Source organism: Pelodiscus sinensis, chromosome 3 (assembly GCF_052426305.1).
Source record: "Pelodiscus sinensis isolate ZL-2025 chromosome 3, ASM5242630v1, whole genome shotgun sequence".
Classification (NCBI taxonomy): Eukaryota; Metazoa; Chordata; order Testudines; family Trionychidae; genus Pelodiscus; species Pelodiscus sinensis.
In genome coordinates this window covers 22,767,490-22,784,974 of record NC_143054.1, presented here as the reverse complement: position 1 = coordinate 22,784,974, position 17,485 = coordinate 22,767,490, and the positions used below count along the sequence as shown (strand labels likewise).

General features: G+C 39.5%; 1 protein-coding gene across 1 annotated transcript in view; it reads left to right on the top strand.

Annotated features, from left to right (window-relative positions):
- GEN1 (GEN1 structure-specific endonuclease) overlaps positions 1 to 5,377 on the top strand; it is a 58,465-nt gene extending 53,088 nt beyond the window's left edge. Inside the window, exon 14 of the mRNA XM_075923454.2 lies at positions 167 to 5,377. Coding sequence (XP_075779569.1) covers positions 167 to 1,638 — 1,472 coding nt within the window. The 3' untranslated portion in view covers positions 1,639 to 5,377. The remainder of the gene's footprint in view (positions 1 to 166) is intronic.
- Positions 5,378 to 17,485: the final 12,108 nt, after the last annotated feature.

Here is a 17,485-nt window from a genome sequence, read left to right as displayed (position 1 = left end):
TAGCTGTGCATATATCCTATTCAGTGAAAGATTATGTCCCCATTAAGATCCCATTTCTTCTCACCCTGCTCCTTTTCATCTCTGCTAGCACTATACATTCTTAACAACTGAAATTACTTTGACAACAACAAAAACCTATTATGCTGTATGGTCTCTGTTTTTTTAGGTAAGAAAAATAAACCAAAAGAAAAAGAATATTCAGATATCAACAGTGAAGTTGCTGATCTCCTGTCTCTGATGAATTTGCAATCTACCTGCGAAAGCTTTCCTGAACAGGATTCCAAGTCTGATTTTAAAACTCTCCCTGATAGTCAAATGAAACAAAAAAATATTTCCAAATCTAATGATTCACTTTTAGCTGCAGATTTGTCCACTGTAATTGTTCAATTACAAAACCCAGCACCTACCCTTCCACTACCTGCTTCAATCAGTACTCAATATCAGAGTGTTTTAGATGACTCTCATATTTCATCAGCACAATTTACTGAACTCTCTGAGGCATCATCTTCCTATACTTCCTCTATGATAGCTGATCTACAATTGAGTGGTATTGACTGGGAAGGAACCTCTTTCAGCATTGTACCAGAACATGTTGATTCTGCCTGTTGTTCAGTGTCTAAACATGGTACATCTAATAGTGGTGTAAGCCAACCATGTACGCTTCAGCACAAAACAAGGGAAAATTCAAACTATTCTGGTGCTACACAGTCTGATGAAGATCCTTGCAGTAGTGCAGAGTATTTGGTTTCAAACTCTACTGACCTCGTAGGACAGTTTCAGAAGTTGCCTTTAAGAGAACGGATCCTTCTGAAGACATCCGTGCATAAAGATACTTCACTGTCTCTAAATGTAGTGCAAATGAAACCTTTACAGTTGTTGAAACAAATGAAAAAAACATCAATTCCTGGGACTGTTTCCATTTATCCTTCAGTTCAATTAAGTGACAACCCAAAGGAAATCAAAATGTTATCAGAAAATTATTTGAAGGACTGTAGTGTACAAAATTATGAGGAACTATACCAAAAACCTGGAAACCTGTTACAAATGGAGCAAAAACACCCCAAACAAAGCTGTTCAAACTCTGTGGATTTGAGCAGTGAAGCAGAAGAGCCTTTGCACTCTGAAGGTGAATCACGGACATTAGCAAAGATCACAGATGACTGTCAAGTTAGAAAATTCTGTAGTCAAGTTTCTTGGAAAACTTCCATTAAAAAGAGTGTGTGCTATGAGAGACATTCTTCTAGTGAGGACAGTGATGATGGGTATGTGAAGGATAAAAATCCGACATATAGAATTAGACAGCAGGGGCAACCAAATCCAGCTCAGATGAAAGACAACGCTACCAAGGAGAAGAGTAACAAAGGATCAAATCTTTCAATTAAATGGAAAGAGAGAGCCGCAAATTTAAAAATAACTAGCAATTATTTGTCAACAGAAATATCTCCAAAACATACCGCTGTAGTAGAAGCTAATAGTTTTCTAAACCCAGTAATATCTTTTAAAGGATTAGATTCCTGTTCTTCTCTGCAGCAAAGCAAAAATGATGACTGTGATGTGAGGGGAGATAGTCCCCTGCCTCTGTCTGAAAGGCTCAAACTAAAGTCAAAAGCAATTAGGAGTTCATTACAAATACATTAATATATATATTTTCTAAAAATACAGATGTCTATAAAATACATTATTATATAAACATTTCACTTAGCGTCATTAGTTTCTACATAGTTCCTCTCCTCAGTTTTATAACATTGGTATATGCAAACCCAAGAGACACTGTTGCTAAATTGACATAATCGTAGTTAATAAAAAGCATTGTGAATCTTGCTTACTTGGTACTGAAATTTGAAATGTAAACATTGTCAAAATTATGCAGTCCTTGGAGTGCCTCTGACATGCACTGAAATCCATTTATAATTGTATAGTGTTTTCTTAACGCAAGTACCATAGTCAGGAATATAACATACCACATTGATATTGTATTCCAGAAAAAGATATATTTTTTTAACAAAGCACTAGCATTTTGGATTATTAAGATGGACTTCATAATATAGTTACAATGTGCTATGCTGCTTTCAGATGTTCTCAGGAAGACAAACTGATTCAGCTTTGTATAATTGAAATTTCCCATTGTGTTTGAGTGTTAACTTAAATAGGCTTACAAATATTAGGTTGCCAGTGGTGTTGGTCATATATTTTAAATAAATGACCAGCTAAATTCAGGAGATGAGGTTGTCTAGTGTAGTTAGGTTGATTTTTTTTGACATGGCCTATAATAAACTACTAGAACTCATGCATGGTCCAGAAAAGGGCATTAGTAACCACTTAAGTTAGTGCCAATTGAATGAACTCAAAGTGAGCATTTTAGGCTTATTTTATTCCTGTAATTGTTGTCTCTAAACTTTTATATAAATATAATTATGTTCAATTAATACTTGTAGCTGGTGGAATTTTTTTGCTACAGAACCCAAACAATGAGATCTCTGCAAGATTTGTCGTTTTTTTGGGCGATTGCAGAGAAGAGGTTAATTTTGCTGTTGCAACTTCATTTATAAGTATCATGTATCATTGTTTGTATTGAAATTAGACTTTTAAAAAAGGCAACACAATAGTTCCCACCCATTAATGCAGAGTCCCAGTTCACTGGGACTACATATTCCAGAATGCATATGTCTTTCCTCAGATCACCACTAAGTTCCTCAATAGTTGTTGGTCAGCAGTTCTCAAGCTGGAAGCTGAGACCCCTCAACATGAGCTGACAGACCTAAGCCCCTTTTAAATTAAATTAAATGTTTAATGTCAAAGTTGGAGGGTCCTACTCAAGACTTTATTTGTGAAGAAGGTCACCTATATCACCAAAACAAGAAGTTTGGGAATCACTGCTGTAGGTGAAATGATGCATGACTTCATTGTAGCTAGCAGCCAATGAAGAAGGCTTTTTGATCAAGAAGCAGTAATGTTCAGTATATGGAATATGTACAAATTAGTGAAAAGGGCAACCTATAATCTCAATTAATCATTCCCCTTCCCTCTTGCTAAGCAGCTCCCTTCAGCATGTTTCCCAGTAAAGAGAAGAAATGGCTCCTTTAAGGTAACTTCCCAGTAGTTCCTCTTCTGTAAAATGGGACAAATAGTATTTCCTTACCTTACAAGGGTTTGTGAAGATAAACTAATTGGTGTGGGATGTTTAGATATTACAGTAATGGAGGTGATAAATACATAAAATAGAACAGAAAAGATAAACATTGAAATAGAAAACTTAAGATCGGTACCTTTTTAGGAGAGTCAAACAAAGTTTGATTAAAACTCCCGATGATGATAGCAGTTATGCAGTTACAATTAATGAATGAAGCAAAAGAATCATTAACCAACATATGAAAAGGTGATAATAAAAATCATGAAATGCTTCATAATTACTTACTAGAAAAGGTGAGTAGGAATCAATGGTTGACTAGAACAGAGCTACTTCATTTTGAGAGACCAATGTTGTAGGTAGCTACCAATTTCTTTGTGTGGTTTTTGTCTTTTTTACTTGGTCATGATTTTATCTTTTGAAATTATTTTTTTCTAAAACTGCCCATTGTTTTCAGAGACAGTGTTGGAAAAAGAACTGTACTTTATCTAACTAGAAAAACAAAACTGCAGTGCTTACTGTTTTGCTCTGATGGAATAAGATTTGGAATTTTTTAGCATTTAAAACAAGTGTGTCTTCCATTTTGTGATCGTTTTTCTATTTTTTCCATCTTGAAATATCAGGCCGGATTATTATTAGACATTAGAGGTTTTCTCAGAAAAGATTCCACTTTAGTCACAAATTTTACTTGTCTTATGTAACTGAATAGATGGATGATACCTCTAGGTTGGCTATTAGGAAAATCTTAGTCACTGTGAGGGTGGTGAAGCATTGCAATGGGTTGTCTAGAGAGGTGGTAGAATCTTCATCTAGGGATGTAAAGGGTTAATTGGTTAACCGATAAGCATTCCCCTTACTAGCATGCTTAACAGGATAACTGGCTAACCAGCAGCCCCCAGCCTGTGGCATGGTGCGGCAGGTCCTACCCAGCCTGGCCTTAGCAGCCCGGTTAATTTTTTTTAAATGGGATTTTACATCCCACCTCCATCCTTAGAGGTTTTTAAAACCAGGCTTGACAAGTCCCTGGCTGGAATGATTTGGTTGGGGTTGGTTCTGCTTTGAGCAGGGGATTAGACTAGATGACTTCCTGAGGTCTCTTCCAGCTCTAACCTATGAGTCTATGATACATTGTAAGTATTGTCAGAATTATTAAACCTACTCTTCCTTGGATGCTGGAGGTCAGATATGAAAAGTATATCTGTTAAAGATTCCAGCATTGCTAGGAATCAGTATGTTCTTAGAATCCCTGTAAGAACCACATTCAGTCCTACAATTCAGGTCCAGGTATGTGTAACAGGAAATAGATAATTTTTAAAGCCGGACTCTTCTCTACTTTTCACAAGGTTTGCACCTGCGTAACTCCAGTATTAGGGCATCTTTGGTGAAAACATAGACCATTGTGAGAGGAAAATAGTTCTATGATAGTTTAGCTCATCACTGCTATGAGTTGGCACAGATCATATATTCTTGTGCTGGTGCATATCTTAAGTAAAGCTTACTGCATCTTTCCAATGAAGAGACTCACCTATTTTAGAAATGTTACTTTTCTGTTTTGTCATCTTGTGCTTTAAATATGCTGTATCTAATTAGGAGACTTGGGACAGTAAATCTTTTGTCTCATTGAATAATGATTTGGTAGTGCTAGATTTTAAAGATATATAGATGTACAAAAATGTTGTCACATAAAAGTATCTAATTGTACCTGTTGTGTTTAAGACCACCATACGTGTTTACCTGTATTGTGCTAGTTTTTTTCAAAAAGTTCATTACCTACAAAGTGTTGTGGATAAAAGCAATTAAGAGTTTGAAAATGTAATTGATTATATATTGCTAAATATAATCTGTGGCAAAACAGTCTCTTCATGATTTGAACTTAATGTGGCTCCTTTTTCTAGATTTTTTTTTATTTTTGTGGAAAATGTGTTAAAGTAGCGAAGAGACGTTTACACTCTTTTCTGTACAGTGCAACTTCCAAGAGGGGAGAAAGTCAGAGGGTTATACAGCTGTATTTAATAATTTATGCTACAGCGTTGTTCCCATGTTTGTACTTGCTCACTCTCTGGCTCAGCGATTCTCTTTATTTATCCATAGTGGTATTGCTTCAACAAGAAGAACTGAGGTAGTCCCACATAGAATAATACCCATTAGCTAGACTTGGCAGAAACTGATTTTTGTAAATAAATTTGAAAGATAATGTTGACGTTTATTTTCAACCTTTTTTTTTCTTATTTAAATTTAAAATTTGAATTTTTCAGTTTGTTAAACTTCAGGGAGCTCCAAGTATGGCTGCAGCATTGGGATGTTGGATCCCTTCAGATGCAATGTGTGGGGAAGGCTGCACTTGCCAGCAGCAATCAGTGGATGATTTTTTTCCCCTTGATTTCACCTTACACAAAGAAATCAATGTCTACCAAGGACTAATAATTTAAATTCTGCCAAGCCTATCCAAGCCCAATGGCTAGAGCAATTCACCTGCAAGGTGGTGGATCCCTGTGCAAATCCCTTCTTATCAACTGAGGAGTCTCCCGCATTATAGGCAAGTACACTAACCACAGGGCTAAAAGTTATGAGGGAGCTCCTCCTCCCATAAGGTCTGCTTTGTGTTAACTTGCCTGAGGGTCTCTATGTTAGACAGGTCTGAGCACACCTATCGAATCTGGCCCCACACATCAGTTAGGTGTGTGAACACCTATCTTCCCCAGTTTGTGAATTTCTTTGGGGCTTAGACAGGAAATAGGTATCCATCTCCTAGAGCAGCGGTTCCCAATCTTTTCCAGATGGGGAACCATTTTGACAATTCAGGAAGACTTGGTGACCCAGAGCAATTTAAAAAAAATGTGTGAATGGCTTCTTAAGAGCCACATGGGGAGACATCTGTCTACCCTTTTGAAATGTAATGGTGACCCATATTTGGGTCCGGACCCATAGGTTGGGAAACCTTATGCTAGAGAGTGAAGCAGCAGTGCCTGGGCCCAGAGGCAGAAATGTAGATAATAAGGAATGTTTTTATTGCAAAATCTTCGGTACCAAGTGAGTTTAAGAACCTACAGGGTTTGGCAGAAGTTTGTGAAACATGGTAGAGTCTAAACCTGAGACTTAGCCACTTCAGTATTACTAGTCTAGGCTTAAGTGTACTTGTGCTAAAGAGCTTTGCCTGGTTGGGGCCTATTTCTGTGTTAAAAACAAAATAAGGGGTGGAAACTGGGCCCTTTTTCTAGAGGGAAGGGAGAAAACTGAAAGTGCTTCTGAATTGTTAGAGGGAAGCATTAATTGTGCTGTGTGCTCCTGTCAGCCCCAGTGTGATGTCCAGTGACAGGGGAGGTATCACAAGAGGATTACCTGTTGTGTTTCCTCTCTTTGGGGCATCTGGTATTGGCCACTGTCAGCAGACAAGATATTGGGCTGGATGGACTGTTGGTCTGACCCTAAGTTCTTATGTCCAGATTCCACTTCAAATTTGGTCTTTTAGCAAGTGTAATGCTAGTGCACTTATTTTTTTAAATTCAGTGTAGTCACCTGAGCAGCTCTGTCTAGACTGCTAATGGAGGCATTTTTCTTAATTTTCTGGTGTTTTAATTTTCATATATAATTGGGCCCATTACACTCTCAGTTTATTTTCATAGTTCCTAAGCTGTCTGCTTTGCTATTCAAAATAGAAATAGACAATGAAAACACAAACCACCTGCAAACTAACAAAGGGAAGCAAAAGAGCTTCTTGATTATTTTTTTTTACTCTGTTTTCAGCACTTAGTCTTCATCTTATGAAGAAAAACACTACACCACACAAAAAGTACTGCACTTCCATCATTTCTCTAACAGACTTGCTCTTTGCAACCACCCTTCTACACCTTAAGAATATCTTAAAATAAACCATCAACACCAAGTAATATGAAGTGCAGCAAATTTCATCTGCAGAAATACCGTAAATTAGCGTATATAACCTGCAGGTTATACACGTTTTTACAAACCCCATCCCCACCTGTGGGATATAAATGTCTGCAGGGTATACACGTTTATTTTTACTCACAAGCCTGCACTGCACTCTCTATTACCCCGCCAAGAGGAGGGTGAGTTGCGCCTGGCTGTGGCTGCGCGACTCCTGGGGGCAACTGCGGCTCCCCTCCCACAAGCCGGCCAGCACGCTTGCGCTGTGCTCTCCATTACCCCCAGCAGCTGGTATGTGCAATCACCGTGAATTAGCATACAGAACCCGCGGGTTATACTCGTCTGTGGGTTATCCAAGACTTTTTCTACACAAATCAGGAAAAGCCGCAGGTTATACACGAGTGTGGGTTATATATGCTAATTCACGGTAATTCCTACAGGGTTACATTTCTTTAGCAGCACATATAAGCAAATGAGATGAATCAGCTAGATAATCAAAATGAAAAGCCATTCAAGATGATCTACTTATGGTAGTACAGTATGTGTCAAACCAACATGGAAATGGTACAAGCAAACACACTGTGGCCTTCATTAGTGATACCTTGCCATCTCCAAGGAAACTACTCCGACTGACACAGAGACCACTAACATGAGAGAAGGCAGCAACAAATTACAACAAATTAATTACTGTGCGTGTGCGTGTGTGTGTGTGTGCGTGTGTGTGTGTGTGTGTGTGTGTGTGTGTATATATATATATATATATATATATATATATATATATATATATATATATAAAAGATTGTCCATTCAGTTACCAGGTCTTGGCCCCAGGATCAGCATTCAACTTTTTTCCTCACTTCGGGGTGTCCCCAAATGCTAGGACTGGGCCATCATTTCTAGCTAGAATCCAGGAATTACTAAATTTGACCACATTGTATTTAAGATACAAAGGAATATAAATGGTGCTCTATCACTCACAAGTAGGCTAACAAATGTGTGTCTATGAAAATTAAATTTGTTTAAAATCATGTTGCTTAACTAACTTTCTATTTGTGATTTAAACCAAAATAGATGGACTAAAATCCATCAATCTGATCTAAATTGTAAGTAACTATTTTTACTGGATAAAATTTTCAAAAGTACTCAAGTCCCCTTTTCAAATGTAATTTTTGACATTTAGGAGCCTACGTTTGCCACACCCAATTTCCTAAAATCTTATTTGAAAAGAGAACTTGTGCTAAATAATTCAGGCCCTTTTAAAAATTTTACCCACTTTCTTAATTGTAATGAATAAATTTAAAAGGTGAGCTGTTGATAAACTGAATTTCTCATGTGTGCAGAGTATCTGAACCTGAGAGCTGGGTGAACAGTAGTATGTACTGCTTCTGTCACACATTTTAGCAGTTTTAAAAAGCACAAAATACTTTGTTTCCTGAAGGAGAGAGTGCTAAATCCACCACTACTTTTACTAGTCTGTCAGTAGCACTTAGGCTCAACAAGCTCCAGTAATATTACTAACTGCAGTTTCCTTTTATCTACTGATGTAATATAGTGGGATTTAACACCTTCTTTGACATGACAAGATCTTATCTTGTCTCACATAACAGCTCCCATTAATCTTTCTCACCATGAGATTTTCTCTGTCTCATCCTAACAGCAGTAGCCTAAAGCCAGCCTTTGCAAATTCTCAGGGCTTGATTCAATAATCCCCTACTCAGTAATAAAGAACAGTCCTGTGGTACTTTAGAGAGTAACATATATTATCTAAGGTGCCACAGGACTGCTCATTGTTTTTAAAGTTACAGACTAATACAGCTACCCCTCAGAGACTACTCAGATTAGGAATCTTTTACTGATAATAGTTTCAAAGGGGAATTTGTGATGAGTTCATCTTTTCATCCCATTGCTAGGATCAGAATATATATATTTAATGTTTTTATCTGCCAATAGTGAAAGTCTGGCAAAGCAATTAAGGGTTGTTTTTGGGAAGGGGACATTTTACATAGCCCATGTTTCCCCCTGAAGCTTCATTATTTAGCTGAGCTTCTGAAAGGCACCCATGGTAACAGTAATTTTTATTTTCAACTGTAGAACCTCCAGTTTGGTCAATAATTTTGCAGGAACAACTGAAGCCAATGAGAGAGCTGCCTTTACTGGGAGATGGTGGGGCCCTATGAATGCAACACCAGCTCAGGCTTAAGCTCAAAACTGAAAAAGTGTAGAATTTGGTCAGTACTTGGGTGAAAAATCTTCAGGGAAAACACCATTGCTTCCAGAAAATTCTGTAGGTGATCTTTTCCCGGAGAGTCATTACTGATACAATTCCTTAACATGGTATAAGGGGCACCATGCTATTGGAGTTCAAGTACAGTTCTTTCAGAGGAACTGTAAGGTGAAGGAGTGATAATATATGGTCATTAAAGATTCCACGGCACTCTGGATATAGACGTGCTAACTCTAGCATCCAGGCTATATTTCAGTTCAGCCTCTCAAATCTGGGACTCTCTGGCAACATCCGTGGTATGGTAAGACCATGGATGTTGCTGGACCAAAGAGCCCTGGCACAAGGCCAGCAGCTGCTGAGAAGCCCGTCTTGGGATCCCCTGCTGCTGGGGGCCAGTGATGGGTGGGGATCCTTGGGGCTGATTTGCTTGGAGTAGTCCATCCAGTCTGCCTACCTGGTGCCACAGAGGACAGTTTGTTCCCTGTTCTGCCTAATCTCATGCCTAGCCATACATCCAAAACCCTGTGGAGCTCTAGCAAGGGGGCACCAGTAAAGTCCTAGGATGGGGAAGGTTGTAATATTGGGGCTATAAATTTACCCTAATTGTTAGCTCAACTGTAAAAAGTATGCAAGTTGATAAGATACCACAGTAAACTATGATAAAAATGTTATGGGAAAAGATGCTAAAGAGAGCCTGAATTGTTCCAAACTGAAAGGCCTACTGATGTAACCCGAGGATTATTTTAGGGTCATTCTTGATAAATAACAAAAATGTAGAACCAGACATGAGTGAACTAAACTTGGTGTAGCAGAAACGAGGCCTAATTAGTTGACAAAATAATGAGGGGATGGGCTATTCTCACTGTCCTCTTTCTGGGTCCTTACATATTTTTGAGAAATGTTGGCTACTACAGTGAGCTTTGGTATCATAGCCGCAACCCTCACCCTCTCTTAGGACCTTCTTCATTACGATCCTGAGAGATGTTCAGGCCAGAGAGAGGAACAACATTGTCACCTCTGCCAGCTCCAGCTAAATCCCCAATAACACTTGGGATGAGATGGGGACTGAACCTTACCAACAGCAGCAGTGACCACTCCAGTATAGCCTCTTTTCCCCAACAGGATAGTTATTACCATCCTTAATACCATCATAGACAGCCATTCTCAAACTTTAGAAACCCCTCTCCCATTTTGATTTAAAATTTTGAGGGCCCCACAGCTCTGTCCCCTCACTGAGGCCCTGGCCCCTTTTACTCAATCTCCTTTCCTGTGTCTCACTGTCTCCCACCCTCCCTCAGTTTTTTACCAGGGTGGGGCAGAGTGTTAAGTTGCAAGAAAGATTGAGGTCTCCAACTGGGGGCTCAGGCTCTGAGGTGGAGCCAGGGATGAGGGGTTATAGGTGTAGGAGGGTGCTCTAGGCTGGGGCAGAGAGTTAGGGTACATGGGATGATGTGGGATCCAGGAGGCAGTTTGGGTGAGGGAGGAGACTCTGGGCTGAGGCAGGAGGTTTGGGAGGGGAGTCAGCAGGAATGATGACTTTAGAGTGTGGTAAGGGATTTGGGTGTCAGTGGCATTTATCGCACTTCCTAAGACGCGGCCTCCAGGTCCATCCAGCTTCTTGCACATGGGTGCCCAGTGAGATGCTGTGTGCTGCATCACACCTGTGGGCTTCACCCCCACTGCTCCTGTTGGTCATGGTTCCTGGTCATGGAAGCAATGGAGCCAATTCTCAGGCAGGGGGAACACACAGAGTCTCCCTGGCTGCCTAGGGCAGGGATGGGCAAAATAGGGCGCATGGGCCAGATCCAGCCTGCCAAGCCACTGGATCTGGCTCATGGACACAATAGGGAGCCTCAGACAGATTCACTTCTTGCCCCAGAGCTTACAACATTGCTCAGGAAAGTGGCTGCCGGGCTGTTTGTGTTTCCAAACCAGGGAGAGAGGCTTCATGTGCTGACCCCTCCCCCAGCACAGACTCATTGGCTGGTTTCTAAGCAATGGGAGTTGCCTGTTTGAAGAACAGGTAACACATGAAGCACCACTCCTCTCTTCAGGTTCTTACTCACACATTCACATGGCCCCTGCAGCCTGTGCAGGGGTGGGGCAGGTAGGGAGGCTGCCTGAGAAGCGTCCTGGCTGGGAGTCACCCAGCTAAATCTTCTGGCCAGAGACTGCCTCTGGCATCCCAGCCCCTCTGTCCCCCCAATCCGCTTTCCACCCCCCCACTCCTAGTCCATAAGCCATACCCTCTGCCCCCCCTACAGAGCCCATATCCCCTCCCAGATCTGGCACCCTAATCCCATATCACATCCCCTCCTGCCCTAGGTCACAGCCCAAACCCCTGCACCCCTTCTTGTACCCCAGTGCCCCGCCCTAGGTCACAACCCCTTTCTGCCCTGGGTCATAACACAAACCCCTGCACCCCTATCCCATGCCTTAGGTCACAACTGCCTCCCCCCGTCACAGACCTCACAGGGCCTCCTGCACCCCAAACCCTTACCCCAAGCTCCCTACTCCATCCAAGCTCCATCCTGGACCCTGTACCTCCTCCATTAATATGGAAGAGTGCAGCTCTCAACCACTTTCCAAATTCTTGAAGTGGTCCCCCATCAGAAGTTATTGTCCACCCTTTCCTAGGGGCTGAGGCCCCTGGTGGCTGCCTCCAGGAGCTGCACAGAATCAGGGTATGTAAGCTTCACTAAGACCCAGGCCGAGGAGCGGCCTGAGGCGGGCTGCAGCAGCTGGCACCCCCGCCTGCATGGCCGTCAATGGGCCGTCAATGGGGTGACATCATCATCGGGCGCTGTTTAAGGCAGCGCCCTAGGCGATGGCCGAGTCGGCCTATAGTCACGGGCCGCCCCTGCTCAGGCCACAGATCCCAGAGGCACTGAGAGGGAGGACAAGGAGGGAGGAACTGATAAGTCTCTCCAGCTAAGGAGAAGAAGAAAAAGGGAAATTAAAATGAAAACTGTATTTAATATAATACATTTTAAGTGCTCTCTTTTTCTCTCTTCTCTGTACCTTTTAATAAACAGTCAAAATGAATTTAAGGGTGTGTTTGCTGTAGTGCTGTGCAGGCTGAGGTCTCTCTGTATCACACCCTCAACCATGTTTACAACTGTTTTAATATTGGACAATGACTGGATTATGTTAACACCTTTAACCCACATATAGCCTCTCTCCAACTTACAAACCAGTTATGGACCAAGCAATTGGTTGTAACTCAGTTCGTTCGTAAGTCGGATCCCATTGAGTTACACGTGACCACGCTCTTCATAAGCACGGATCGTGATTGTAACTCGGGGTCCGCCATTTATAACTGCGAACGGTCGTAAGTTGACCGTTCACAACTCGGGGACCAGCTGTAGTTCTTCTAAAATAATACCATGAGGCATTCCCTCCTTCCATGGTTGAAGGAGAAATCTAATCAAGCAGACATGCTGACCTCGTGTTTCCAATGTGTCAAGCTGAAAATATGAACAAAGAACTTACACCATCATAGTTATTTTTCTTTGTTAAAAAAAATCCTTTCACTAATCTATTTGATAAAGAATGTCTTATTTTTTTTAAAAGTCACAGTCTCTCTATAATTCAATGTTATATATATATTTTATGTATAGTGGGGAATTTTACAATATTTACAAAATATATTGCACTTTGGAGGCCTATCCTATGAATTAACACACACACTGTAAATAACCTCTACCCCCATCATAAATCTGTACAATATTTATACTCAACCTACCCTTTCCACAAAAACTGAATGAGAAAATGGGGTTTGCAGCCTACCCAGAAGAGAATAAATCCAAGTTCCAACAGATCACAGAGCATGGAGGAATAATCTCCGGTGTTCACATCGCTCACAAACAATGCCTTGCTAGTCATCCCTATTCTGATAAATCTGGGGCACAATATATCAGCTTCTTTGAGCTTGCTTTATAGAGATTCAAATATTTACACATGCACTTTTCAACTCAGGTTAAATATGAAGTAATAAAGCTACCTATAACAAAGCAAAGATGGAGTACTTTTTCAGGAATGTAATATAGTGCTTAGAATGGACTGACAACTGTAGGCAAAGACATGTCATTAGTTTATGTATAGGATGGACAGTAAAAGAAGCAGACATATTAAGTTTACCAACACTCTCCCATAAATGTGCTTCCCCCCTAAAATAGGCCAGCTCTAAAAGCAGAAGGATGATTCAGTTTTCATCCATGACCCTGAGTTTTCTGTTGAAACTACCAGTTGCACCAGTTAGAATACTGATTTTTGTAACAGGGATACCTATACAATACAAAGTCCATTGATATCACATTCAGTCATATCACTACAAACCTTAGTTGGATTTCAGTTGGTAACTCAGGCTATGTCTAGACTGTAGGCTTCTTTCAGAAGAGATCTTCTGAAAAAACTTCTTCCAAAAGGGAGCATCCACGCTGCGAAAGTGCATTGAAAAGGTGATCTGCTTTTTCGACAGATAGCACCCACACTGAGTGGACACTATCTTGCATGTAAGCTGTGATTACTATGGGCGGAATGGCCACCAGAGTATCTGTGCTTTTTCCTCTTTCTCTTCTTGCGAAAGAACTCCTCTTCCCCATCCCCACACACCTTTTTCCGAAAGAGCTCTTTTGCGAAAAGACTTCTTCCTCGTAGAAAGAGGATTACCGATGCTAGAAAAAACCCTCTGTTCTGTTGATTTACTTTTGGAAGAATGTGATTGCAGTATGGATGTAACTCAGGTTTTGTCGGAAAAATGGCTGTTTTCCCTACAAAACTCTGTAATGTAGACATACCCTCAGAGAGGGAAGGCTCCATAAATCATAGCTGTTAGTCTTTATCTGAAAAAACAATGAGGAGTCCTGTAGCACCTTAAAGACTAACAGATTTAGTCTTTAGCATGCATCTAATGAAGTGGTTTTTACCCATAAAAACTTATGCCCAAATAAACCTGTTAGTCTTTAAGATACCACAAGAGTCTTCAATATTTTTATATTTTCCAGTTTCATTATATATTGATTTAGTCTAGTACAATTATTTCAACTACAGTATAATTATAGAGAGCATCCTGCTTATAAGGATTTATTTAGCATTGCAAATAAATCTTTTCCATAGCTATCAACACTTCAAGCAACATTGCTGTATCTATCAGTTAGCTGTAATGATACCATTATGTGATTACTGCTACTTATTCATAGATTGCCTGAAGAATTCATTAAGGAATAATTCTGAGTAATAGATTTATTTATATAATGACATAATACTCTAAAAGTTAATAAAACTCACAAGAAAATGCATGTGTTGTCTTTTGCTTGTTCTTTTAAACTATTTCAGGCTAATTGGAGCCTTTCACAGAAAGGTGATAATGAAAGATTTGTTCTCAGCAAGGTTATGGCAGGTGATTTGCATTTTAAAGTTTGACACATTTATAGACCTTTTGATCTTGTTTTTTTCTCCCCTCTCCTCTACTATATTGTACCAGGTGGAAAATCGTGAAGTGACAAACTAGTTGCAAAAACAACCTAAAAAACATACATCAGCAAAAGTGAATATTCATATAATTGTAGATTTGTAAGGTCAGGAAGCATGGTTAGATCATGTGGTCTAACCCTTGTATATAACACAAGGCAAAAGTCATGATGTTAAATTTTTATCTAGGGAAAAAAATCCCCCTAGAAGAGTTTAAAGGAAATATAGGGCTTAAGCCAATGCCCATTGAAGTCAAGATTAGATCAAATTATCTGTATTTTGAATGGTATCATTCTTATATGTAACAATACAATCCATTTTTAGACATAGGTGCTTGTGGTCACTTTGGGTGCATCTACACTGCAGGGCTTAACTCAAAATAAGCTATGCAAATTGAGCTACATCAATTGCATAGCTTATTTTGAAAATGGGAGCATCTACACAGCACTTACTTTGAAACAGAGCACTCTTCCTCGATTTCCCTTACTCCTCATACAATAAGGGTTATAGGAGTCAAAGTAAGAAGCCCTCCAGCTTGACAGTATTTTGACATTGTTTCAAAATAACTGCCAGCAGTGTAGATGTGGACTAAGTTATTTCAAAATAACAGAATTTATTTCAAAATAATGTTGCTGTGTAGACGTACCCCCTTTGAGTTCTTTAGGCTAAAAAGGAAAGCCTAGAAAGAGATATATGAACAGGGAACTTGTTTGCACTCCTGGTGCAGATAGGTAAAATCAAGCTTGTTACCTGGAGTTTGTAAGTGATATTTCCATTAAAATTCATAACAGCTCTTTTGAACAATAAATCCAAAACATTGGGAACTTATTTAGATTGCAGCTGAATAGAGGAACCATGAAACTTTTCTCTCATCATTTGATGCAATGGAAGATATCCTCACCTTTCTGTCTAAATGGCTAATCAGAGAACTGTATTCTAAGAACTCATGTAATCCTGGGCTTGACATTGATTCCCTTTGTGGCTTGGTTACAGTGTGGCTGCCTCAGTTTTCCTAGCTGGACAAATGGGTAATTAATACTTTTTTGTGGTGTTTTTCATCTTGGAGCTAAGCATCATTCTACAGAAAGAACAAAATACTCCACTAGGAACAGACCACATGTCTCCTGACTTCCAGTCACTTGCCATATCAGTGCGCCCACACTGCCTCCCGGAATATTTAGGAAGTTTAAAGCAGTATTATGGGCATTAGTTCTTGTTCTTTTAAGATAAAAAGGGTTTATACAAGTACTAAGATGCTTTTTGATTATGTACTTACATTTTAACATATATTTTAATATGATTTTATAGCCCCTCTTCTGTTTTCTCCATTAAATGATTCTGCCAGCTTTTAGGAGAATTAAGTATTAATAAAATGTCTAGAAAATTCAGATGCTAATACATTTGATCTCCTACAGGCTGATAGCTATCTCTGTTATTTCAGATTCAGCCCTTCAGTGAGCATCAGATCTCAGACAAGAGTCTTAGATTGATGAATCTAAGCTTAACAGGGCAGGTCAATGCTAGGGAAATTAAAGATTCCCCTTTGTTCTTCTGTTTCTGTCCCACTTGCCTATATGTACTTCTGTAGATTGTTTCGGTAGGGAACTTGGGTAGTTTTAAAAGAATATTTCTATAGCAACCAGGAGGACAATTCAGATTAGATTTAACTGCTTGCTGCTAGTGTCTCCATTCTATTAAATTATTATTTGTATTACAGTAGCACCTAGAGGTAGCAAATGTGAACAAGGACCCACTACGTTGAGCGTCTTCTCCACGTAATAGCAGCTTATGCAAGATCAATGAGGGTGTGGAGAACCTCAGCTGAATCCCACCCATTCAGACAGTGCTGAGGAAAAACAATGGAGTCCTGTATCATCAGCGCTATAGTGGGAAATCTGAAAAAAAAATTATTCAACAACTTAAAACCCAAAGAAGGTTAAAAGCTTTAAAGAATCAAAAGATGACTAGCATCTGATTATTAAAAAGTTGGTGCACATTTTTGCTACATTGTAGAAAAATTTCTGATTAATTTTGCCATGGTGAACATAGCCTTCAAAAATACAAAATGTCAGGATGAAAAATATAAGATACAACCTAAGTGCAAGATGCTAAAAACAATATGAGCACAAGTATCCAGCTTGTATAGTGGCTTCATGAGACAGGGTATTCCTTTCTATGGATTACTTGGCACTGTTCTTCACAGCGTAACATTTCCTGCACTTTGTATTGATTTTACCATGGAACATGGAAGAGCCCCACAATACCATGTGCAAAGGCGCCATTCTCTAGTTAGAACTTAGGAACAGAAATCAAGAGATTTGGGGTTTAGTTCTAACTCTGCTATTGACTTATTGAGTAGCCTCAAGCAAGTCACCAGAGTTTGTCTTGGTTTACCTACCTGTAAGATGGGGATAAAACATACCTATTTATTTCACAATAGTGGCCATGTTTAATTTATTAGGCCTCATTTTAGCAAGGGACTTACGGACATGTGCTTCGCTTCAGACATATGCTTAATTTCCATAGCAGTTAAAGAGCTAAGAAAATTGAAATAGTTGCAGTTGAAGTAAATGTAACTTTAGGATTAAGTGCTTTGCTTAAAAAATTAGACTTAAATATGTGCTCATGTATAACATTGAACCTGGGCCCTAATATTTGCAAAGTTCTTTGACATTCAATCTATATGAAGGCTAATTATTATTAGTGTTTATTATCTCAAATTTTTGTTGCCTTTTTTCATAGAATATATGGTAGTTTTATAACTATTAAATTGATAT